The sequence below is a fragment of the Eptesicus fuscus genome, chromosome 6 (assembly GCF_027574615.1).
Source record: "Eptesicus fuscus isolate TK198812 chromosome 6, DD_ASM_mEF_20220401, whole genome shotgun sequence".
Lineage (NCBI taxonomy): Eukaryota > Metazoa > Chordata > Mammalia > Chiroptera > Vespertilionidae > Eptesicus > Eptesicus fuscus.
The window spans coordinates 92,254,871-92,281,194 of record NC_072478.1 but is presented as its reverse complement, the minus strand read 5'-3'; the positions used below and the strand labels follow the sequence as shown (position 1 = coordinate 92,281,194).

The 26,324-nt window shown below is 40.5% G+C and overlaps 1 protein-coding gene across 1 annotated transcript in view; it reads left to right on the top strand.

Moving 5' to 3' along the window:
* The window catches only part of LOC114235362 (hepatitis A virus cellular receptor 1 homolog), a 79,636-nt gene that overhangs the window by 36,433 nt on the left and 16,879 nt on the right, over positions 1-26,324 (top strand). Inside the window, exons 5-8 of the mRNA XM_054716750.1 lie at positions 583-640; positions 3,331-3,669; positions 6,756-6,836; positions 12,268-12,357. Coding sequence (XP_054572725.1) covers positions 583-640; positions 3,331-3,669; positions 6,756-6,836; positions 12,268-12,357 — 568 coding nt within the window. The remainder of the gene's footprint in view (positions 1-582; positions 641-3,330; positions 3,670-6,755; positions 6,837-12,267; positions 12,358-26,324) is intronic.

Genomic DNA, 26,324 nt, shown 5'->3' with positions numbered 1-26,324 from the left:
CAGTCTGAGGCGTTGCTTCCTGTAGCATGAATGATGAAACACAGTGATTCACATTCTGACTTAATCCTTGTTAATAGGTAACTTGGCAATATAACTGAGGCTAGGGACTAACCATTGTGGCCACAGGGCAAGGAGAACCCTCTACTCACCAAAGGGCCAGTAGACAGTCATCTCAGAGCCCAAGGGTAAGTGCATCAGGACCATTGGAGGACTGGTCTTTGCTCTGGTGTTTCCCCCACCGAGTCTGGCTCTGGTTTCCTTCCTGTTTACTCCCTGATCTCTCTGAGCATCGGGAGTCAATTTGGACTTTATGTGTGGAAAAGGAGCTGGGAAATAAGGGGCTACTTCCAAGGGCAGCTTTGCCTGTCTGTTGGAGGCACAGAGCTCTCAGCCACCCTGAGCTAACAAAGACCTGAAGCCTTTCATTGTATGTGGTCTCCCATCCATAGAAGGAGGTGGGCTCATTCGATCCATGTAGTCAGGATGAAAGGAAAAGTTGCAATCTGAGAATTAAGATGTGTCCCCATACCATACGGTGGGGCCACACCAAACAGTCCATTTTCTCTTTTCTCTTCCCTTTAGGCTGATACCATCATGCTTCCTTGGGTAGCCTTCCCAAGCCTCATACTACTTTGGGCAGGTAAGAGGATAGGTGGGCTGGGATTTGGAAGGCCTGGGCATGGGGGAGTGTAGGGTGTGTGTGGGTGTGGGGGAGGAAGATGGATGTTCTTGGACTCTGTTGGAAGGTAATGTGTCAACTTGTGAGCAAAGAACCAGGCTGAAACAAAATAATTTCTGAAATTATATGAGTCACAAAATCTAAGGCTAAGTAGAACACTTGGTTATATGCTGCCATTTCTATTTAAGAAAAAAACAGGTGGTGGGTAGTTGGGTATATATGGACTTCTCACATGTATGTAAGAATTAGTACCAGCTTTTTCCTGGTGTAGGAGGGAATGAAAAAAAGAGACGGTGCTAGGATGGAAAGAGACCAGTCTTTCCTTGTACATTTTGTGTGTGTGTTTTTAACTATGTATAAATATTGCTTTTAAAAATAAGATATGTCCTGGCTAGTGTGGCTCAATTGGTTGAGCATCTCTCCATGCACCAAAAGGTCTGATTCAATTCGTAGTCAGGGCATATGCCTGGGATTTCTGTCTGGATCCTAAGTAGGGGGCATGCAGGAGGCAGTCTATCACTGTCTTCTTGTCATATCAATGTTTCTCTCTCTCTCATCTTCTCTTTTATTCTCCCTCTAAAGATTAATGAAAAATCTTTTAAAAAGTAAAAATAATATACAGGGTTCCCCCCCCCAAAAAAAAATATATATATATATACACACTTTAACAGCCAATAGCTCCATTTTTAAAATAAAATGTATTTAAATAAACACTGTCTTTATAATTATTCAAATTGTGTGTATACATTTTTGGGACACCCTGTATATTATTTCAAACATTCAATGAGTTGGAAAATAGGTATAACCTAAATTTAAAAATAATAATCACCAGATGTGATGTGATTATGGAGAAAAGTTCATTTAAATTATACTTCCATAGTAAATTTTTAAGTTAGCATGCTATATTTGTAATCTACAATGATGTTAGGCAAAATTATATATAGGAATAAAGATAAAAAAATAGACTTTTACTTTATGTAACAATCCCATTTTATTTCCAGAGCACTTCGAAATTCACAGCCCAGTCCTAACTATGATTAGTTGGGGTACAGCATAGGGAATATAGTCAATAATATTGTAGTAACTATGAATGATGTCAAATGGGTACTAGACTTATTGGGGGATCACTTCATAAGTTATATAAATGTCTAATCTCTATTTTGTATGCTCTCAACTAATATATATCAATTGTAATTTAAAAATAAAAAATTTAAATAAATAAGGTTAGTTGGTACATCTCAGATTTCATTTAAGACCAACTTGACTGCATTTGACAGTATAGGGTTTTAAAAATATGTATATTATTTTTAAATATATAAAATATATAAAAATAATTTTAGTGAGAGGAAGGGAGTACATCAATGATTAGAGAGAATCATTGATAGGACGCCTCCTGCATGCCCCCTACTGGGGATTGAGCCTGCATTCTGGTCTGTGCCCTGACATGGAATTGACCTTTGACCTCCTGATTCATAGATTGATGCTCAACCACTGAGCCACACCTGGCTGGTGCCAATATGGGGTTTTAATGCCACTAGCACTGGAGAGAGTTTTTGTTTTTAAGTGACTTAATTTAGTACTTGATTGAATATTGTCCAATTCTCTGGGTTCACCATGGGAAGTGGGCCTTACTTAAGTGCCAGCTGTCATCTACTCATGAGAATGATTTCTACTTGGATTTTTTTGGACCATCCTCAAGAGCATGATCAGCCTTGGCTCTTCTGGAACCATTAGAAACCTATTTTCTAAAAATTGATTCCTGAAAGTTTATTAGACTTCGGCCTATAAGGCAACGATACTTTATTATTTTTATATTTAATTTTTTGGTTAAAATCATTGATTTGTTATTCTACTTACTTATGCATTCATTGGTTGATTCTTGTATGTGCCCTACCTGGGGATCAAACCCACAACCTTGGCATACTGATGATGCTCTAACCACCCAAGCTACCTGGCCAGCGCCTAATAATACTTAATTAATTTATTTAAAATGTATATGTTCATCAGCCTGGGTTTTGGGCTCAATCCCCAGTATTGACAGTCATTTGGTTCAACAATTTTGGAAATAAATTTGATTTAAAAAAAATCTGCTCTTTGTCCTGGTAATTTCTATTTTAGAAGTTTATCTTATTGGGAAACAATTCTAAATAAAGAAATAAGTTTAGCCCTAGCCAGTTTGGCTCAGTGGATAGAGTGTCAGCCAATGGATTGAAGGTCCAAGATTTGATTCTGGTCAAGGATATGTACCTTGATTGCAGGCTCGATCCCAGCCATGGTCAGGGCTCATGCGTGAGCTTACAAGTCAATGTGTGTTTCTTACATTAATATTTCTCTCTCTCTGTCTCCCCCATCCCTTCCACTATTCTAAAAATCAATGGAAAAATATCCTTGGATGAGGGTTAACAACAAAAAAATAAAAAGAAAGAAAGAAGTTTAAGTTAAGAAAGAAAGAAATTTAGTTTATAACCAAATGTTATAGGATGAGTGGAATATAATGCTGATAAAGATGTAAAAAGTAAAACATTAAAAAAAAATTAGATTCAAATTAAAGTCACATGATTACAAATGAAATACACTATATAAAGAGAAGTGGACATAAATATAAAATTAAAATATTGAGGCATCACACTCTGTTTTCTTCTTATTTGCAGATGTTGTTGTTTCTCAGACACGCGTGACTGGAGTGGTGGGACAATCTGTCACGCTACCCTGTGGCTACTCAGCATCTCGTGGAATCACACCCATGTGCTGGGGCCGAGGGTCATGCCCTTTATTTAAATGCTCAAATGAACTCATAATGACCGATGGCTACCATGTCACCTTTCAGAAGGACAAACGTTATAGGATGAATGGAATCATTTCTAGTGAGGATTTGTCTTTAACCATACAGAATGCAGCCCTGTCTGACACTGGCACCTATTGTTGCCGTATTGAGTTCAAAGGGTTGTTTAATGATTATAAAGAAAATATATTTTTGGAGATAAAGCCAGGTGAGTTTGTCTTCCTGTGATCACTTCATGTGCATGAACTGAGATATTTACTGTTGGGTAGTGATATTCTCTTCCCTTAAGAAAGAGGAGGTTCCTCAATCCTGTTTTTTAATAACTTTGGGGAAATAGAATTACTTACTTGTGTAGAATGAAGTGTTGAAACAACCTAGAGTCAAGAGCGTAGACTAGAGAGCCTTCCCAGTCTGCAGACTATCTCTTAAAGCAGTGCTTCAAAAATGCTAGTTAGTTCATGGCATTAACGGCTCCAGAGGGAGATGAGATGAACAGTTTTCTCAAACTGAATTTATTCAATGTAAACAACTGCACTTTTTCTCTGAGATGATGTCACTGAACATTTGTAAAATGTTCTTTCTTAACCTAATGTGGAGATTTTCAAATGTATAAAGTAACCAATATTATATAAGAAATTGTCAAGTAGATACATTATCAACTTTGACACTTACCAACTCAATCTTGTTGCATATACAGGTGTAAGCATATATAGTCCCATCCCCACACTCTGCCCTGCCTTGGATTTCATGAAGCATAACTCACATTATATTGTAATATTGCCTGTTTAAAAATTAAAATGACTTTATGGCAATATAAAAACTGATGCATCCCAATAACTGTTTATTAGTTGCTTTTAAGGTTTTCATGAAATCCAAAAATCTGGCAAATTCACATTTCTTCTCTCTTGAGATGGACATTATAATGGCCCAGGTTTCTGAGTTCTTCCTTAATCTCCTTCCAGTAAAGTCTTATATTGACAGTAGAATATAATATTTATGACCTTAGTAAGCTGAATTTCTTTATCTTTTTATTAAAGTAAGAAACCTTTATTTGCAAACTCCCAAATTTTGGACTAGATTATTTCCTTTGAAAAGGCAGTAAGAGCCCTAGCTGGTTTGGCTCAGTGGATAGAGCATCTTCATATGGACTGAAGGGTCCCGGGTTTTATTCTGGTTAAGGGCACATGATCAGGTTGCAGGCTTGATCCCGAGGAGGAGGCATGCAGGAGGCAGCCAATCAATGATTCTCTCTCATCATTGATGTTTCTATTTCTCTCTCCTTCCCCCTTTCTCTCTGAAATCAGTAAAAATGTATATAAAATTTTGTTAAAATGGCAAATACTTTAAGGACAGTTCAGATGGAGAAAAAGGCTGATTCTGTGGAAACTATATATGAGAAGCAATTCAGAGAAGCTGAAGAAGCTGATGAGATAGAGCTCTATAGACAGATGTGTGGAGGTAGCATGTGGAGAAGAGATTATGATTATGAAATTTGATCGGTCTGAATTTTTATATATAACATGGAAAAGAACAAGAATTGGGAGACTAGTGCCACCCAGTTCTTTAATAGACAGATATTTGAGCCTCCAATAACCAAATCTCTGCTTAAGTTTTCTTTCATTTTTCACAGGCTCAGCTTACTCCTCACCTTTCTGTTACAGGTTTTCCTAACCTACATCTATACTTATATCTTCCTAGCTTCTTCCTGGGAAAGATATTAGTATTTTCTACTGATGGGGACAAGTTCATTACTATATCTGTTTTGGTTTCCTCTTCTTTATTGTTCCTTATGCTCCTTTGATCAGATTTCTTTTGCATACTTTCTTTTTTCTCTATATTAGCTTTTAAACGAAGGGAAAGGATTAGACTGTATACTTCTTAAAAGCTTCTGACTACAGCTTAGATCAGGGTCAGCCAACATTATAGCCCAGGGCCAGATCATATTCAAAACAGGCCCACATATTGTTTTATAGATGAGCTTTATTGGAACAGCTATACCCAATCTTGTACTATCTGGACTGTGGCTGCTTTCACACTGACAGAGTTGAGCCCTGAGACCATAGGAACCCCAAAGCCTAACACATTTACTGTCTGACACTTTATAGGAAGTTTGCTGACCTCTGCTTAAGACTAATGTCTTGCATGTAATAGATACCAACATTTGTTGAAAAAGAGTTTAGCCTGTTCAAAGGCACAGATGGGCTTAATTGCAAATGAAACTGATTCTTTAAAAAGAAAGGCATTGAAACCAATTGTCTACTCTCTATGGGTTTCTTTATAGTTAGTAGAGTTGAGTTTGAAGGAAGCTTCTTATAAAAAGAAAAGGTGCTTGCTGAGTAGAATGTACACATTCTTGAATCAGGCCTTCATTGATCTGCATTTTTGTCAGGCACTGGGTTTGGGCTTAATCCTAGTGTCAGCACTCTCTGGGTATCTCTGAGACATTCCGTAAGTGGTTTTGAATCCAGCACCCTATCTAACCCTGGAAAGAGACAAAGTTACTACCTACCTGTGGTCTAGTCTACCTTCCAGCCAATATATAAAGTGTCTGTGTGATCTAGGATACTAGTGGGTGTGAGTTAATCCTCATTTAGGGTGCAGGTCTCTTTCGAGGGTATCCTCAAGGCTGAAATGAATGCTATGTATTAATTAATATATTTTTAACTTTCTGGGCATAGAAACTATTTTGTAATTTAGTCATTCACCACTGAGAGGACAAAGACAGGTCCATGCTCTAGACATTTTCTCTGCCTCCCTGACGTTTAAGAAGATGCATATACTGAGTGGCCAGGTTACTATGACTGGCCAGATTATTATGCGCACCCCATCATACTTCATTGACACTTCCAAAAATACTGAATATTGAAAACTTCCTAAGCAAATACTCTCAAGGTTTTATTATTATTATTTGCATAACTAATTCACTTCATTGTACTGATGGGATAGTCATAATAATCTGGTTGGTCATAATAAACTGGCCAATCAGTGTAAATCTGATATGCAAGTTTGGTCTTCTCAGAGTGCTTCAGTGTTAATCCTGGGTATCCTTTATCACCTCTGAACCTCCTACTATATATTCTTGCAATACAGCTATCTCTGTTTTTATTGGCTTTTCTTCAAGTCTTCCCCTGTAAGAATCTCATTAACCAAGGACAGGATGTCATGGTTTAGGGCAAATTATTGCCCAGTTTTGCATGGGGACAGTCTCTCATTGGTTATGTTGATGTCCAGGCCCAGCACCAAGCTCTTGTTCCCTGCTGCTTGATTAATCCTTGCTTTCATGTTGATTTCTAGCTCCAACCACTGCTCCACCACCACCTAAGGTCCTCACTTCTGCTCCTACAACTCCAGCGACCACGAAGAACCTCAAGAGAGGTAAAGCCATTTCTTTCTGAGGCCTTAGGCCTTCTAGTAAGAGGATGGAAACCACCCAGGGCATGTGTTAAAATGTCCAATTCAAGGTAAGGGTTCTTAGGTGGCTCCAAGCAAGGGTTTCATAGGGTCTGTGAACGCCAGTCTCATGTTATATCCAGCTTTTATAACTGTAAGTATTTTCAGAATAGGAAGACTCAGGGGGATTTTAAAAAATCTTTATTGTTGAAAGTATTACAGATATTCCCTTTTTCCTCTCATTGACCCATTCTAGTCGGCACCCACACCCTCCCCCCAGGCCTTCACCATATTATTGTCTGTGTACATGGGTTATGCTTATATGTATGCAAGTTCTTTAGTTGATCTCTTTGCATCCACCCACTCACCCCCAACTTCCCTCTGAGATTCGACAGTGTTCCATGCTCATAGGCTCATTGGTTTTTTTGGTCAGATTTTCAAAGGCATTCATTATTAGCCCAAACCCCCCAGACCACTGATCTTTGATATCTAATGAGGATGGTGTGGATTTTTCCCAAAGAGCACAGGTTTAAGAGGAAAATACAGGAAATGACAGAAAAATGGCATTCTGTTCTCCCAAGGAGTTCTGAATAGGGATCCTTTATTTCACTCTGAAGGTAGACCTTCTACCTGAGAATAAGATTGTAGTGAAGTTAATATCACTCTGTCTCCTATGTCAGGAAACATGCTAAGTACTTTGTAAATATTATATCACTGAATTCTTATGACAACCCTATGCATTATAGGTGTGATTCAGTTTTATTTTATAGGGTGCTGTCAAGTAGGTACAGCATCAGCTTTATCAATTGTCCTTTCAATCTTGTTGTATATACATTGTGTAAGCATTGAAGTAGACAAGTTCATTAGAAAAACTGGTTAGTTTTCCTCCTATTTATTGTTCCTTATGTTCCTTTAAAATGATTATTTTGCATGTTTGCTTTCCCCTCCATATTATATTTAAAATTGGAGAAAGGAGCTTGGATTGTATCTTCCTAAAGCCTCTGATTATATCTTAGACCAGCCTTAGCAAACAATAGTGCAGGGCCAGATTAGATTCAAATTAGGCCCACCAATTGCTTCATCAATAAATTTTTATTGGAGCAGTCATATTCAATTATCTTTTCTATAGAAACCTTCACACTGATATAGTTGAGTAACTGCCTCTGAGATCATCCAGCCACCAGAGCCTAAACATTTACTATTTGGCTCTCACAAAAGTTTGCTGACCTCTGCTTTAGATTAATGCCTTTCATGCGATCGACACAAATATTTGTTAAAAACGTGTGTGTGTTTTTTTCCCCTCTTCAAGACAAAAATTAGCTCAATTCCATATTAAACTAGATCTCTCCAAGGAAGAGCTTTCAAGTCAATGGACTCCTATACAATGAACTCCTCTTTTATACTCAGTAGAGTTAGATTTAAGAAATCTTCTTGTAGCCAGGCCAGTGTTGCTCAGTGATTGAGCATTGCCCTATGAACCAGGAGGTCATGATTCCATTCTGGTCAGGGCACATGCCCAGGTTATCGTCTCGTTCTCCAGTGTGGGGCTTGTAGGAGGCAGCTGATCAATGGTTCTCTCTCATCATTGATGTTTCTATCCCTCTTTCCTTCTCCCTTAGTTTCTGAAATCAATGGGAAAAAAAAATATTTTTAAAATAAAGCTTATTGAAAAAGAAAAATAAGGTGCTCGGTGAGAAAAAGGCCCACATTTTTTTTAAATAAAATTTTTAAATGTATTTTTTATATTGATTTTAGAGAGGAAGGGAGAGGGATAGAGAGGTAGAAACATCAATGATGAGAGAGACTCATTAATTGGCTGCCTCCTGCACACCCCCTTCTGGGTATCCAGCCTGAAACCCAGGCATGTGTCCTTGAACGGAATCGAACACGGGGCCCTTCTGACCGCAAGCCAACACTCTAACCACTGAACCAAACAGGCTAGGGCAGGGCCACATTCTTGAATCAGGCCTTCGTTGATCTGCTTCTGCTTCTAAGCCATGCATTGTGTTTAGGCTTAATTCTAGCTTCGGCTCTCTCTCTGGGTAGTTGGAGACCTTCTGGAAGTGAGTTGCAATCCTACACCACCTCTGACTCTGCAAAGAGTCAAAGATATTACCTGTGGTCTAGTTCACCTTCATCCAAATGTATGTTGTATAAATCCTTCCTGTGATCTTGCATCTGCTAGTGGGGCTGAGTTAATCCTCATCTGTGGTGCAGGCCACTTGAGAGGGTACCCTCAGGACTGACTGAATTTAATGCTACTTATTTGGTAAACATTTTGGGTCTGGGAGCTTCTGTTAAAGTAAGTCTTAGTCATTCACCACTGAGAAGACTAAGATAGATCCAGGCTCTAGATATTTTCTGTACCTCGCAGATGTTTATCTGATATGCAGGGATGATCTTTCACATAATTCAGTTTTAATTCTGGATAACCCTTTTCACCTCTGATTGTCCTGGAGTGTATACATTTCAGTGCATGTTTTCCTTTGGCCAGACGGTTTTCAGATTTTAATTGAGAAAGGATAAGGACTCTGAGTTCAGGAGAGGTTGGTGCCCAGTTATGCCTGGGGACAGTCTCTCATTGGTTGAGTTGACATATGGAGCAGCAAAGCTCTTGTTCCCTGCTGCTTGATTAATCCTTGCTTTCATGTTGATTTCTAGCTCCAGCCACTGCTCCACCACCACCTAAGGTCCTCACTTCTGCTCCTACAACTCCAGCGACCACGAAGAACCTCAAGAGAGGTAAAGCCATTTGTTTCTGAGGCCTTAGGCCTTCTAGTAAGAGGATGGAAACCACCCAGGGCATGTGTTAAAATGTCCAATTCAAGGTAAGGGTTCTTAGGTGGCTCCAAGCAAGGGTTTCATAGGGTCTGTGAACGCCAGTCTCATGTTATATCCAGCTTTTATAACTGTAAGTATTTTCAGAATAGGAAGACTCAGGGGGATTTTAAAAAATCTTTATTGTTGAAGGTATTACAGATATTCCCTTTTTCCTCTCATTGACCCATTCTAGTCGGCACCCACACCCTCCCCCCAGGCCTTCACCATATTATTGTCTGTGTACATGGGTTATGCTTATATGTATGCAAGTTCTTTAGTTGATCTCTTTGCATCCACCCACTCACCCCCAACTTCCCTCTGAGATTCGACAGTGTTCCATGCTCATAGGCTCATTGGTTTTTTTGGTCAGATTTTCAAAGGCATTCATTATTAGCCCAAACCCCCCAGACCACTGATCTTTGATATCTAATGAGGATGGTGTGGATTTTTCCCAAAGAGCACAGGTTTAAGAGGAAAATACAGGAAATGACAGAAAAATGGCATTCTGTTCTCCCAAGGAGTTCTGAATAGGGATCCTTTATTTCACTCTGAAGGTAGACCTTCTACCTGAGAATAAGATTGTAGTGAAGTTAATATCACTCTGTCTCCTATGTCAGGAAACATGCTAAGTACTTTGTAAATATTATATCACTGAATTCTTATGACAACCCTATGCATTATAGGTGTGATTCAGTTTTATTTTATAGGGTGCTGTCAAGTAGGTACAGCATCAGCTTTATCAATTGTCCTTTCAATCTTGTTGTATATACATTGTGTAAGCATTGAAGTAGACAAGTTCATTAGAAAAACTGGTTAGTTTTCCTCCTATTTATTGTTCCTTATGTTCCTTTAAAATGATTATTTTGCATGTTTGCTTTCCCCTCCATATTATATTTAAAATTGGAGAAAGGAGCTTGGATTGTATCTTCCTAAAGCCTCTGATTATATCTTAGACCAGCCTTAGCAAACAATAGTGCAGGGCCAGATTAGATTCAAATTAGGCCCACCAATTGCTTCATCAATAAATTTTTATTGGAGCAGTCATATTCAATTATCTTTTCTATAGAAACCTTCACACTGATATAGTTGAGTAACTGCCTCTGAGATCATCCAGCCACCAGAGCCTAAACATTTACTATTTGGCTCTCACAAAAGTTTGCTGACCTCTGCTTTAGATTAATGCCTTTCATGCGATCGACACAAATATTTGTTAAAAACGTGTGTGTGTTTTTTTCCCCTCTTCAAGACAAAAATTAGCTCAATTCCATATTAAACTAGATCTCTCCAAGGAAGAGCTTTCAAGTCAATGGACTCCTATACAATGAACTCCTCTTTTATACTCAGTAGAGTTAGATTTAAGAAATCTTCTTGTAGCCAGGCCAGTGTTGCTCAGTGATTGAGCATTGCCCTATGAACCAGGAGGTCATGATTCCATTCTGGTCAGGGCACATGCCCAGGTTATCGTCTCGTTCTCCAGTGTGGGGCTTGTAGGAGGCAGCTGATCAATGGTTCTCTCTCATCATTGATGTTTCTATCCCTCTTTCCTTCTCCCTTAGTTTCTGAAATCAATGGAAAAAAAATATTTTTAAAATAAAGCTTATTGAAAAAGAAAAATAAGGTGCTCGGTGAGAAAAAGGCCCACATTTTTTTTAAATAAAATTTTTAAATGTATTTTTTATATTGATTTTAGAGAGGAAGGAAGAGGGATAGAGAGGTAGAAACATCAATGATGAGAGAGACTCATTAATTGGCTGCCTCCTGCACACCCCCTTCTGGGTATCCAGCCTGAAACCCAGGCATGTGTCCTTGAACGGAATCGAACACGGGGCCCTTCTGACCGCAAGCCAACACTCTAACCACTGAACCAAACAGGCTAGGGCAGGGCCACATTCTTGAATCAGGCCTTCGTTGATCTGCTTCTGCTTCTAAGCCATGCATTGTGTTTAGGCTTAATTCTAGCTTCGGCTCTCTCTCTGGGTAGTTGGAGACCTTCTGGAAGTGAGTTGCAATCCTACACCACCTCTGACTCTGCAAAGAGTCAAAGATATTACCTGTGGTCTAGTTCACCTTCATCCAAATGTATGTTGTATAAATCCTTCCTGTGATCTTGCATCTGCTAGTGGGGCTGAGTTAATCCTCATCTGTGGTGCAGGCCACTTGAGAGGGTACCCTCAGGACTGACTGAATTTAATGCTACTTATTTGGTAAACATTTTGGGTCTGGGAGCTTCTGTTAAAGTAAGTCTTAGTCATTCACCACTGAGAAGACTAAGATAGATCCAGGCTCTAGATATTTTCTGTACCTCGCAGATGTTTATCTGATATGCAGGGATGATCTTTCACATAATTCAGTTTTAATTCTGGATAACCCTTTTCACCTCTGATTGTCCTGGAGTGTATACATTTCAGTGCATGTTTTCCTTTGGCCAGACGGTTTTCAGATTTTAATTGAGAAAGGATAAGGACTCTGAGTTCAGGAGAGGTTGGTGCCCAGTTATGCCTGGGGACAGTCTCTCATTGGTTGAGTTGACATATGGAGCAGCAAAGCTCTTGTTCCCTGCTGCTTGATTAATCCTTGCTTCCATGTTGATTTCTAGCTCCACCTAAGGTCACCAGTGTTCCAACTCCACCTAAGGTCTTCACGTCTGCTCCTACAACTCCAGCACCCACACTGAACCTTCAGACAGGTAAACTTACGTGTTTCTGAGGCTAGAAGCCTTCTACTGAGTGGATGAAGACCACCAGAGTACGTGTTAAAGTTGAGTTGCCATCTATGCTAAAGGTTTTTCCCTGCGTTCCATAGGGCCTCGTGTGATCTGTGAAACCTTGTCCCATATTACATGCATTTAACAGGTATCTTCAGAGTGAGGGGACCCATTTTTTAAAAAATTGGATTCTCAAAGGGTTTCATCATTAGCCAAAAAGCCCAAGACTGGTGATATTGGACAACTAATGATATGTATTTGGTCCAGTTGGCATTGGTTTATGAGTAAAATCTAGGTTATTCTAAAGAAGGGAAATCTGAGTGATTTTCCTTTAGTCCTCTCTGAAGTTGGACCCTTCATACAAGGATAACAAGCCCACCACTAGTTTTACCTATAATATTTTATTGAAAGAACCATTTCTAATCATAGTACCATCAGGTCTGTGGCTGCTTTCACATCGATAGAGTTGAACAACAGCCACTGAGACTATAGCCCCCAAGCCCTAGCACTTTCATCTGGCCATTTACAGAGGTTTGCTGACCTGTGCTTTAGATTAATGCCTTGCATGTAATAGACACTGACAAATATTTGTTGATTTATGTTTTTTGTACTTCCTGGCAACAATTGGCTTGATTCCAAATTAAACTATCTCTCCAAAGAAGAGCTTTTAAACGATTGGCCTTCTCTGCAAACGTTCTCTTTTTTCTAGTTAGTAGAGTTGAGATTCAAGGAAGCTTCTCGTGGGATGCAAAGGTGCCTGGTGAGAAAAAATATACACATTGTTGATCAGGCATTCATTGATGGCCTTTTGTGCCAGGCGCTGTGTTTGTGCTTAATTCCACTGCTACCTCTCTTTCTCTGGGTAGCTCTGAGACCTTCTGTAACTGCTTTGAAATCCTAGATCTGCTCTGTCATGGAAAGAGCCTTAGTTATTTCCTTTTTCATCTCTTAGTTGGAAAAGAATTATTGGTGGTCGAATTCACCTTTCAACCAAGTGTATAATGTATAAATGGTCCGTGTGATCTAGCATATACTTGTGGTGTGAGTTAATTTAGGGTGCAGGACTCCTGGGAGGGTATCCTCAGGTTTGGCTGAAATGAATGCTATTTATTGAGTAAACATTCTGGGCCTGGAACTACTGTTTAAATCTTAGTCATTCACTACAGAGAGGACAAGGACATGTCCTGGCCCTGGACATTTTCCCTACTTCACTAATGTGTATAAAGATATATAGCCCTAGTCTGTTTGGCTTGGTGGATAGATCATTAGCCCTCAGATAGTAGGGTCCCAGGTTTTATTCCAGTCAAGGGCACATACCTGTGTTGCAGATTTGATCTTCAACCCTGTCAGGGCAAGTGTAGAAGGCACTTGATCAATGTCTGTCTCTCTCTCTCTCTCTCTCTCTCTCTCTCTCTCTCTCTTTCTGTCTTTCCTGCTCCCACTTTCTGTAAAAATCTATGGGAAAATGTCCTTGTGTGAGGGTTAAAAAAATACACAAACATATATAAATTTAATATACATGGCTAGTGTTTTCAAAATGCTTCAGTGAATATTCCAGTAACCTTTATCAACCCTGGAATATATACTTTTTAATGCAGCTGTTTCCTTTTTGTAGGCTGTTCCTCAACCCCACCCCTGTTAGATTCTAGTAGATTAAGGACAAGAGATCTGAGTTTAGGGGAGAATAGTGCCAAATTCTGCCTAATTTGGATATGTTGATGTGCAGGCCCAGCACAAAGCTCTCATTCTTTGCTTCTTGACTAATCCTTGCTTTCATGTTAATTTCTAGCTACACCTAACATCACCATGATCCCAACATCATCTACCGGTATGGTTTCCACCTCTGCTACTGCAACGCCAGCACCCACGCAGAAATTCAAGACAGGTAAATTGATGTGTTTCTGAAGTCATTAACCAATTAGAGAACAAAGACAGGTCCAGGTTCTAGACATTTTTTCTTACCTCACTGATGTTTATGAAGATACATAAATCTGATATGCATGGTTGGTCTTCTCAAAGTGCTTCAGTGTTAATCCCAAGTATCCATTTTCACTTTTGAACTTCCTGGGATGTATACTTTTCTTTGGGCCTGGAGTCCTAATAGGGGTAAATGCAGGAGGCAACCAATCGATGTGTTTCTCTCACATTAATGTTTCTCTCTGTCTTTCCCTCTCTCTTCTACTCTCTCTAAAAATCAATGGAAAGATATCCTCGGTGAGAATTAACAACAACAACAAAAGAATTTTATGAAGTTCAAAAATCTGGGAAGTTTGCAGTTCTTCAGTCTTGATGTGGTTATCCTAACCTTATTATTCAATGATAGGAGTAGGTATTTGAGGATTTCCTAGATTCTAGTGGTCCACTGAAGGTTTATATTGACAGTAGAATACAATGTCTGTGGCCTCAATAAGCTATATCTTTCTGTCTCTCTCTCTCTCTTCAATTAAGAGACACTTTATTTTGTTTTCTTTGTTTTTTTTTAAAAAATAATTCTTTATTGTTGAAAGTATTACATATGTCCCCTTTACCCCTATTGACCACCCCCCCACTCCTGTGGAGTATCTTTTTATTTATTTATTTATTTATTTATTTTATTTTTTTTAATGTTTTTTTTTTTTAATGAATCTTTATTGTTCAGATTACAATTGTTTCTCCTTTTCCCCCACATATCTCCCCACCACCCAGTTCCTACCCCCCCTCCTCCCTTACCTCCCCCCGCGCTGTCCTTCTCCATAGGTGTATGATTTTTGTCCAGTCTCTTCCCATACTCCCCACACGGACACCCATTTCCCCCTGAGAATTATCAATCCACTCCCATTCTATGCCTCTGATTCTATTAAGTTCACCAGTTTATTCTGTTCCTCAGATTTTTAATTCACTTGACTTTTAGATTCACTTGTTGATAGATATGTATTTGTTGTTCATAATTTTTATCTTTCTTCTTCTTTTTCCTCTTTTTAAAGAATACCTTTCAGCATTTCATATAATGCTGGTTTGGTGGTGATGAACTCCTTTAGCTTTTTCTTATCTGTGAAGCTCTTTATCTGCCCTTCAATTCTGAATGATAACTTTGCTGGGTAGAGTAGTCTTGGTTGTAGGTTCCTGCTATTCATCACTTTGAATATTTCTTGCCACTCCCGTCTGGCCTGCATGGTTTCTGTTGAGAAATTAGCTGATAATCGTATGGGAGCTCCCTTGTAGGTAACTAACTGTTTTTCTCTTGCTGCTTGTAAGATTCTCTCTTTGTCTTTTGCTCTTGGCATTTTAATTATGATGTGTCTTGGTGTGGTCCTCTTTGGATCCCTTTTGTTTGGGGTTCTGTGCGCTTCCTGGACTCGTAAGTCTATTTCTTTCATCAGGTGGGGGAAGTTTTCGTTCATTATTTCTTCAAATAGGTTTTCAGCATCTTGCTCTCTCTCTTCTTCTGGTACCCCCATAATTCTGATGTTGGTTCGCTTGAAGTTGTCCCAGAGACTTCTTACACTATCTTCAACTTTCTGAATTCTCTTCTCTTCATGCTTCTCTGGAGGAGTGTCCTTGGCCTCTTTGTATTCCAAATCTTTGAGTTGATTCTTGCAATCCTCTAGTCTGCTTTTGGGTCTCTGTATAATATTTTTTATCTCAGTCAGTGTATGTTTAATTTCTAGTTGGTCCTTTTTCATATCCTCAAGGGTCTCATTGAATTTATCGGCCTTTTCCATGAAATTCTTGAAAAACCTTATAACCGTGGTTTTGAACTCTATGTCCAGTCGCTTATTCTCCTCCATTTCTTTGGTTTGTGATCTGTTTCCTTGCCTTCTCATATTCTCTGCTTCCCTGAGTTGGTAGGGTAGTTTTGTCTACTAGGTGTCCTATTGGTTCAACGGGTCAACCTCCCAGTTACTTGAGGTGGACACTCTTGGTGTACCCTTGTGTACTGTGTGTTCCCCAGCAGGAGCCACAGCAAGGGCTAGTTTTCTCCTCCTTTGCTTGGGCGGTTTTGGAGCAGTCTGGAGCTGTAGTTGGTTAAGCTGCCACAGAACAGGCCATTTATATGCAAAAGCTGCTGTGTGGAGCCTGGGCGGGTTTGTAGAATGTGCGGGGCAGGGCCTCAGGGCGGGGCAGGGTCTCAGGGCGTCACTAGGCTGGGGCGTGGCCAACGGCAATGGCTGCTGTCAGCCGTCTCTGCCTTTCCACGTTTCCAAGTCCCTGCGCCCCGCGCTCCAGCGCAGTAAACAATGATTGCTGGGTGCACCTCTGCAAAAAAGTCACTCTCACTTTCCGACCCGATGGCCGAGAGTCCAGCTTCTCCCCGTAGGCGTCTGGGTCCCCCGAGTGTCCCCAGAAACTGGATTTCAGAGTGATCGGGAGCTTGTCTCCCTGCGAGTTGAAGAAAAGCCGCGCACCCAGCCGCCCGCCGCCGGCCCGATTCGCGTGCCTCCGTACCTCAGCTTTTCAGCGATTGTGCTCCTTTCTCTTCTCAGCTATAAATCTTCCACTGAGCCAGCTTTCCCGTGGTTCTGGGTGGTAGACGTTTTTGTCTTTTAGTTGTGTTTTTGAAATTGTTGTGTGAGGCAGCAGATTAGTTGTTTAACTATGCCGCCATCTTGGTTCCTCCTCTGGAGTATATCGACACTTTATTTTGTAAATTCACATTTTTGAACGAGGCTTATTTTCTTACGGGAAGTAAGATAAGGTCAGTTCAGATGGAGAAAACAGCTGACTCTGTGGAAACCATATCTGGGAAGCAATTCAGAGAAGCCAAAGAAGCTGATGAGATAGCGCTCTATAGACAGATGTGTGGAGGCAGCATGTGGAGAAGAGATTATGATTATGAAATTTGGGGAGTTGTGAAATTATTTTGATCTGTCTGAATTTTTAAATATAACATGGAAAAGAACAAGTATCTCCCAATTCTTTAACAGACATATTTGAGCCTCCAATAATCAAATCTTTGCTTAAGTTTTCTTTCATTTTTCATAGGCTCAACTTACTCCCCACCTTTCTGTTAGAGCTTTTCCTTATCCAGAATCTACTTATATCTTCCTAGCTTCTTCTTGGGGAAGATATTTTCTACTGATGAAGATAAGTTCATTACTAGATTTGTCTTGGTTTCTTCTTCTTTATTGTTCCTTGTGCTCCTTTGACCAGATTTTTTGCATGCTTGCTTTTTTCTCTATATTAGATTTTTAACTGGATGGAAAGGATTAGACCATATATTTCTTTTTTAAAAAAATATTTTTATTGCATTAGAGAAAGAAAGAGAGAGAGAGAGAATGTGAGAGAGAAACAGCAATTGTTTGCCTCCTATACCACCTCAACTGGAGATTGAACTTGAAACCCAGGCATGTGCCCTGATCAGGAATCAAACCGGTGGGTGACCTTTTGGTGCATAGGATGGCACACAAACTACTGAGCAACACTGGCCAGGGTTAGACTGTATACTTCTTTTTTTTTTTTTTCTAAATATATTTTATTGATTTTTTACAGAGAGGAAGAGAGAGGGATAGAGAGTCAGAAACATCGATGAGAGAGAAACATCGATCAGCTGCCTCCTGCACACCCCCTACTGGGGATGTGCCCAAAACCAAGGTACATGCCCTCGACCGGAATCGAACCTGGGACCCTTGAGTCCACAGGCTGACGCTCCATCCACTGAGCCAAACCGGTTTCAGCTAGACTGTATACTTCTTAAAAGCCTCTGCCTATAACTTAGATCAGGATCAGCCAACATTATAGCTCAGAGCCAGATCACATTCAAAACAGTCCCACCAATCCTAATAATAGACAAATATGCAAATTGACCATACCTCCGACCCAGCCACGCCCCCAGCCACGCCCACCATCCAATCAGAGCGGGTATGCAAATTAACCCGAACCAAGATGGCTACAACCACAGAGAGCATGGTTTCCTAGGTAACAGAGGAAGCCAAGCTTTCCGCCTGCCCTGGCCAGGCCTAAGCCTCCACTCAAGCTACAAAGTTTCAATTATAGAAGGTAAACAAATTCAAACAAATGGCGGCAGAATGGAGCTTGAGAGAGCAGGCCAGGGTTGCCGCCGGCAACAGGGGAAGCAAAGCTTTCTGCACACCCTGGCCGGGCCCACCCGCTTAAGGCAACAAAGTCTCAAGTATAACCCCAACACAAATGGCTGCCGGCCTCAGAGGGAGCCCCAGGCTTGGCTCTGCTCCAGGCTACAAAGTTTCAATTGTAGAAGGAAAATAAATTCCAGATACCAGGGCCTCTGCTTGGGTTGCCAGGGAGCATGGCCAGCCTGCAAACCACCACAGGCCCCTCGCTCAGGCCGCCCCACACCCCAAGGGAACCCCCACCTGATCCGGGATGCCCTTCAGGGCAAACCAGCTGGCCCCCACCCCTGTACCAGGCCTCTATCCTAACTAATAAAAGAGTAGTATGCAGATTGATCATCACTGCAACACACAATATAGCTTCCCCCATGTGGTCAAAGATCCTGCCCCTATGTGGACACAAGATGGCCACCACAAGATGGCCAGCAGGGGAGGGCAGTTGGGAGGCACCAGGCCTGCAAGGGAGGGCAGTTGAGAGGGACCAAGCCTGCAAGGGAGGGCAGTTGGAGGTGATCAACCCTGCAGGAGAGGGCAGTTAGGGGTGACCAGGCTGGCAGAGGAGGGAAGTTGGGGGCAAACAGGCTGGCAGCAGAGTGGTTAGGGGGTTATCAGGCTGGCAGGCAGAAGTGGTTAGGGGCAATCAGGAAGGCAGGAAGGCAAGCAGTTGGGAGCCAGCAGTCCTGGATTGTCCTAAACTGCCCGTTTAGGGATCCGACTGCCCACCGAGATCGGGCCTAAACGGGCAGTCGGACATCCCTTGAGGGGTCCCAGATTGGAGAGGGTACAGGCTGGGCTGAGGGACAACCCCCCTCCATGCACGAATTTCGTGCACCAGGCCTCTAGTTGTTTTATAAATAAGTTTTATTGGAACATCTAAACGCAATCCTTATACTGTCTGGTCTGTGGCTGCTTTCACACTGACAGAGTTGAGCAGCTGACACTGAGACCATAGGGACCCCAAAGCCTAACACACGTACTATCTGGCCCTTTACAAAAGTGTGCTGACTTCTGCTTAATACTAATGCCTTGGATGTGATAAAAACTCTAAGGTCTGGGACCTCCTGTAGGTGGTTTTGAATTCGACACCCTCTCTGATTCTGGAAAGAGACAAAGTTATTTTCGTAGTCTCGTCCAAATTTTAGCCAATTGTATAAATCATCTGTGCCATATAATATATGCTATAATGAGTGTGAGTTCATCCTCATTTAGGGTGCAGGTCCCTTGGGAGCATACCCTGAGGACTGACTGTTCTGAATGCTATTTATTTGGTGAACATTCTGGGTCTGGGAACTACTGCTGAAGTCTTAGTCATTCACTACTGAGTAGACTGCAGCAGGTCCAGGCTCCAGACATGTCTCCCTCCTCACAGATGTGTATAAAGATACATATATCTTATATGCATGGCTGGATTTTCAAAGTGCTTCAATGTAAATCCCAGATAATCTTTTTCAACTCTGAACTTCCCAGAATAGTTTTCTTTCAATGCAGCTGTTTCTTTTCTTATGAGCTTTTCTTCAAGCCCTTCTCTGTCAGATTCTAGTGAACTAAGGACAAGAACTCTGAGCTCAGGAAAGGTTAGTGCCTGCCTGGTTTAGCCTGGAGACAGACAGTCTCATTGGTTGTGTGTGTACGGGACCAGCACAAAGCTCTTATTTCCTGCTGCTTGATTAATCCTTGCTTTCATGTTGATGTCCAGCTCCACCGAAAGTCACCAGTGTTCAAACATCGCCTAGGGTCTTTACCTCTGCTCCTACAACTCCAGCACCCACAGGACAGGTAACTTAGGACAGGTAAAACGATGTGTTTCTGGGGCCAGAGGCCTTCTAATGAGAGGATGTGGATCACCCCAGGCATTGTGTTAAAACAGAAGTACAAGTCAGGATAAGAGGTTGTGGGTGGCTCCCAAAAGAGGGCTTCACAGTGTCTGTGAGCCCCCATCATATATTACATTCATATACCTTTTGTATAAATAAGTGCTTTCAGAATGAGGAAACCCATTAGTTTTCCAATCAGATTCCCAAAGGGATACATTATTAGCCAAAATACCACGGACTACCGATCTTTGGCATGTAATGAAGGTGGTATTCAAGTTTATGAGGGAAATACAGGGTTATGCCAAAGAAGAAGGGTCAGGTTAATAAGATTCTGTCCTCACAAACAGTTCTGAGTGGAGATCCTTTACTCCATTTGAAGTCGGATCCTACACTTGAGGATAAGATTTCAGTGAATTTAATATTCATTCTGTTTCTATGTTAGGAACCATGGTCAGTCCTATGCAAGTATTACATCACTTAATTTTTGACAACTCTATGTACTATAGGTGTGATTCAATCCTATTTTATATTTGTGGGTACTGTTGAGCATGTATATATCGCCAGTTTTAACAATTGTCCATTCAGTCTTGTTGCATTTACATGGTGTAAGCATATGTGGTTCCATACCTATCCTTTGCCCTATTTTCGATTTTTGAAGTATATCTCTCATCATATCATAACATTGTTTGTTTAAAAAATTAAAATGAACTTATTGCAATATGAACATATTGACATCCCAATAACTTCATCAATTGGTTTTAGGAGTTTCATGAAATCCAAATATCTGGAAAGTTTACATTTCTTCCATCTTGAGGGGGACATACTAATAGCCTTATCATTTGATGAGAAAAGTATGTTCTTGGGGATTTTATGGTTTTTACTCTTAATAAATCTTCATCCACTAAAGTCTGATATTGACAGTGGAACATAATACCTGTGATCTTAATGACCTATGTCTCTACTTTTTCTTTTTCTTAAGAGAAATTTTATTTTGTAATCTCCCAAGTTATCAATTTGGCTTGTTTGTCTTACGAAGGCAAGCAAGATAAGGCCAATTTAGTTGGAGAAAACATCTGACTCTGAGGAAACTAGATCTGGGAGGCGATTTAAGGAAGCCAAAGAAGCTGGTGAGATACTGAGTTATAGACAGATGTGCAGATGCAGCAAGTGAAGAAGAAACTGTGATTAAAACATTGTTGGAGCTGTGAAAATACTTTGCTCTAGATGAATTTAAAAAATAACAAGGAAAGGATATAATAGGAGACTTTAATAGTACCTACCAATTTCTTTAATATCTAGGTAATTACAAGGCAATTGCTGAATCCAGTGCAAAGTAGGTTCATAACTGAGCCAAAGTGACTCTCAGCTTCCAATAGCCAATTCTATGCTGAAGTTTCCTTGCAGTTTTTACAGGCTGGGTTACTCTTCAATCTTCTGTTAAGGCTCCTCCTCACCAGCATCTACTCTTACCTTCAGTGCAGCATTTTTATCAATGAATAAGATAAGCTGATTAGACAATTTGACTAGGTTTCCTCCTCTTTATTTTTCCTGATGATCCTTTGATCAGATTTTTTTGTATGCTAGCTTTTTTCTCTAGATTAGATTTTAAACTGGAGGGAGGGGATTGGAATGTAATCTTTTTACAACCCAATGATCACACCTTCTTATATCAGGGTCAGCAAACTATAGCCCAGAGCCAGAACATATTGAAAAAAAATCTCACTAACTGTTTTATGAATAAAGTTTTATTGGAAAAGTCATACCCATTCATTATACCATCTTGTCTATGATTACATTCATATTAACAGAGTTGAACAATTGCCACTGAGACCACTGGGCCACCAGAACCTAAACATGTACTATCCGGCTGACATAAAGTTTGCTGACACTCACAAATACTTGTTAAAAACAATTTTTTCTTCTTCAAGGTAAAATTTGGCTCAGTTCCAAATTAAATTGGACCTTCCAAAAGAAGAGATTTCAATTCTATGATTTCCTATGCAAAGTTTTCCTTCCTAGTTAGAATTGCAATTTGAGGAAACTTCTTGCAGGATAAAAGGTGCCTGGTGAGAAATAAAACACACATTGTAGATCAGGCCTTCATTGATTGGCTTCTGTGCCAGACACTGTGTTTAGACTTAATTCTGGTTTCAGCTCTCTCTCTGGATAGCTCTAACACCTTTCAAAAGTGGTTTGAACACCTATACACCTCTACCCTGCAAAGAGCCAAAGTCATTAGCTGTTGTTATCTCTGAAATGGGAAGAAGCATTAAATGGTCAAGTCCTACTTCTAGCCAAATGTCTAATGCATAAATCCTCTGTGTTATCTTGCATGTGCTGTGGTTGTGTGTTAATCCTCAATTAGGGTGCAGGACTCCTGGGAGGGTAATCTCAGGACTGACTAAAATGAATGCTATTTATTGGGTAAACATTCTGGGCCTGGAACCACTGTGTAGAGCTTAGTCATTCACCACAGAGAGGACAAAGTCATGTCCTGGCCCTGGACACTTTCCCCATCTCACCAGTGTGTAGAAGGATATGTAAATCTGATACACATGGCTGGTGTCTTCAAAGTGCTTCAGTGCATAATCCGAGTAACCTTTTTCACATCTGAAATGCCTGGAATCTATACTTTTCAATGCAGCTGTTTCTTTTTTGAAGGCTGGTCCTCAATCCCAGCCCTGTCAGATTCCAGTAGACTAAGGACAGGGACTTTGAGCTCAGGGGAGATTAGTGCCCAATTCTGCAGGGGACAGTCTCTCATTGGATGTTTGTGCGTGTGGGCCCAGCACAAAGCTCTCATTTTCTGCTGCTTGATTAATGCTTGCTTTCATGTTGATTTCTAGCTCCACCTAAGGTCACTATGGGCCCAACATCACCTATGGTCTCCATGTCTCCTTCTACAAAGCCAGCAGGAGGTCAGCGGAAATTCAAGACAGGTAAACTGATATGTGTTTCAGCCCTTGGCCTTCTTTTTTATTTTATTTTTTTATATTTTTATTGATTTCAGAGAGGAAGGAGAGGGAGAGAGAGAGGAAAAACACACATGAATGATGAGAGAGAATCATTGACTGGCTGCCTCCTGTACACCTCCTATTGGGGATAGAGCCCAAAACGTGGGCATGTGCCCTTGACCAGAATTGAACCCTTCAGTCTGCAGGCCAACACTTTATCCACTGAGCCAAACTGGCTAGGGCCAGCCCTTGGCCTTCTAATGAGAGGATGTAGACTGCCAAGGGCATATGATAAGGCAGAGTTACAATCTAGGGCAGTGATGGGCAACCTTTTGAGCTTGGTGTGTCAAACTTCGCCAAAAAACTGAGCATAACTTGGGTAGTGTGTCACTTTGAGGAAAAAACTAACTCCAAGACTCTAGTCGCAAATGTTTCATCCTCAGGAGCAGCAAATATTTCATTCTCGGCACGCGGCCGCATGTCATCAGAAATGGCTATGCGTGTCAGTGCTGACACGCGTGTCATAGGTTCGCCATCACTGATCTAGGGTATGAATTCCTTCTTGGTTTCTAAAGGTGGGCCTCACAGTGTCTTTGAATCTGTGTTCCATATACATGCACTTTTTATTTTTAAACTGTAAGTACTTTTAGAGTGAGAGGACTTATTTTTTTAAACAAGTCATATTCTCAAAAGAATTTTTTATTTCCAAAAGCCGCAGATCACTAATCTTGGACATCTAATGCAGATGGTGAGGATTTGGCCTAGTGGAGCACAGGTTTATGAGGAAAGTCTAGGTTATGCCAGGAAGTAGGGATAGGCTAATGAGAGTCTGTCCTCATGTTCTAGACATTTTCCCCACCTCACGCGTGTCTATGAAGATACATACATCTGATATGCATGGCTGGTCTTCAGAGTGCTTCAGTGTAAATTACAGGGTTCCTTTTTCACCTGTGAAACCCCTGGAAATACACTTTCTCATACAGCTGATTTCTTTTTTCCAGTGTGACTTCAAGCCCTCCCCTGTCAGAGTGTATTTGAGCAAGGACAGGAACTCTGAGCTCAGGGGAGATTAGTGCCCAATTCTGGAGGAGGACATAGTCTCTCATTGGTTTTGTTGATGTTCAGGCCCAGCACAAAGCTCTTGCTTCTGCTGGATTTATTTTCATTGTCATGTGGGTTTCTAGCTCCACCTGAGCTCACCAGTGTTCCAAGATCACCTGGGGTCTCCTCCTCTGCTATAGCACTAGTTCACCTGCAGAATATCCCAAGAAAGATAGTGATGTGTTTTTGAGCCCAGAGGCCATCCAATGAGAGGAGGTAGACCACTCAGGCTATTATCATAAGGTGGAAGTATAATCTAGGATTAATGTTCTTCCTTGGGTTAGAAACGTGAGCTTCACAGTAGCTGACAATCCTCATTCCAGATTACGTGTTTCCTTTGTATCTATAAATATTTTCCAAGTCAAGAGACCCATAGTTTTTTAAATATCAGATTCTCCAGGGGATTAATTATTAGCCTCCAAATCCCCAGACCATTTATCTTTTTTATTTTGTTTTATCTTCACTCAAGGATATTTTTCCATTGATTTTTAGAGAGAGTGGAAGAGAGGGAAAGAGAGAGAAACATCAATGTAAGAGAAACACATAGATTGGTTGCCTCCTGCATCCATCCTGACCAGAGCCTGGGCTGGGGAGGAGCCTGCAACCAAGGTATAAGCCCTTGACTGGAATCGAACCCTGGACCTTTTAATCCACAGGCTGATGTTCTTTCCACTCAGCCAAACCAGCTAGGGCCTCAGACCATTTCATTTATCTTTGACATCTAATGAGAATGGTGTAGATTTGGTTCGGTTGAGCACAGGTTTATCAGAAAAATATAAATAAGTGTCTGCTTAATGAGATCTGGGAGCTGGAAGTGGAGATCCTTTATCCACTCTGAGGTTGGAGCCTCATGTGGCAGGTAAGGCTTCATCAAGATGACCCTGTGTGACAGAATTCATGCAAAGTTCTCTTTACTCCATTTTACAAATTTTAATTTACTTATTATTTTAAATTACAGTTGACATGCAGTATTATATTAGTTTTAGGTGTATAACCCCATGATTAGACATCTATGTAAGTTTCGCATTGATCACCCTGGTAAATCTAGTATCCATGTGACACTATATATAGTTATTACAATATTACTGACTATATTGCCTGTGCTGTAGTTTACATCCCCCTGACTATCCTTGTAACTACTAATTCGTACTTCTAAATCCTTGACCTTTTTCACCCATCCCCTAACCCATCTCCCATCTGCTAAGTTCTTTGCAAGCATTATATTACTTAATTCTTTTGACAGCCCTTTGCATTATAGGTGTGATTCAGTTCTACCTTATAGTTGTGGGCACAGCGTTCAAGTTCATTGTTGAAAGACATATGAGTAGAAAGTGGTTGAGTCAGGATTCAGGCTCCATTAATTTAAATTTGCGGCTGTTCTTATAACTACAGGATGGTGCTTCTACCATGAGGACTGAAGTCATATTTGGATGAATTTGTCCTTATCTGACACTCTCATTGAAAAAGCCTTTATATAATTACCCTTTTTGTGTCAGTTAGTGACAGTTTTGCTTATAACATTCTTTACTTTAGTATGTAGCATACAATTTTAAAATATGCTGTTTATACTGATGACAAAGTAAATATCTGATTTAAGGATTTTAGGGATTTAGAATGTATGGCTCCTCTTTTCAATTCAGGCTACATACTTCAAGTTTCTGATAGTTAAGAGTTTAGATGCAATACGAATTGAGAATAATTTGATGTATGGGTGGGGATATAGCTTGGCCTCCTGAGGAGAAGTTCAGGTTCAAACCTTCTATTTTTAAGATGAAAAAGATAACACTTAGTGAAGATTCTCAAAGCCTTTCAAACTCTTTGACTCCTTGAGGTGATCTGGATTCTGAAGAGTAACAGAAATGTCTCAACCTCTTAGCCAGAGAAATCTGATGGAACATTGATTTTCCTTAACTCCCATTGAGCCTTGTGTATATTTATCTGGTAACCAGTAGGGATCTGAAGCATTTGGGTGATGAGTTGAGTTTGGAGGAGAAGGCTTTAGGTTAGGACTC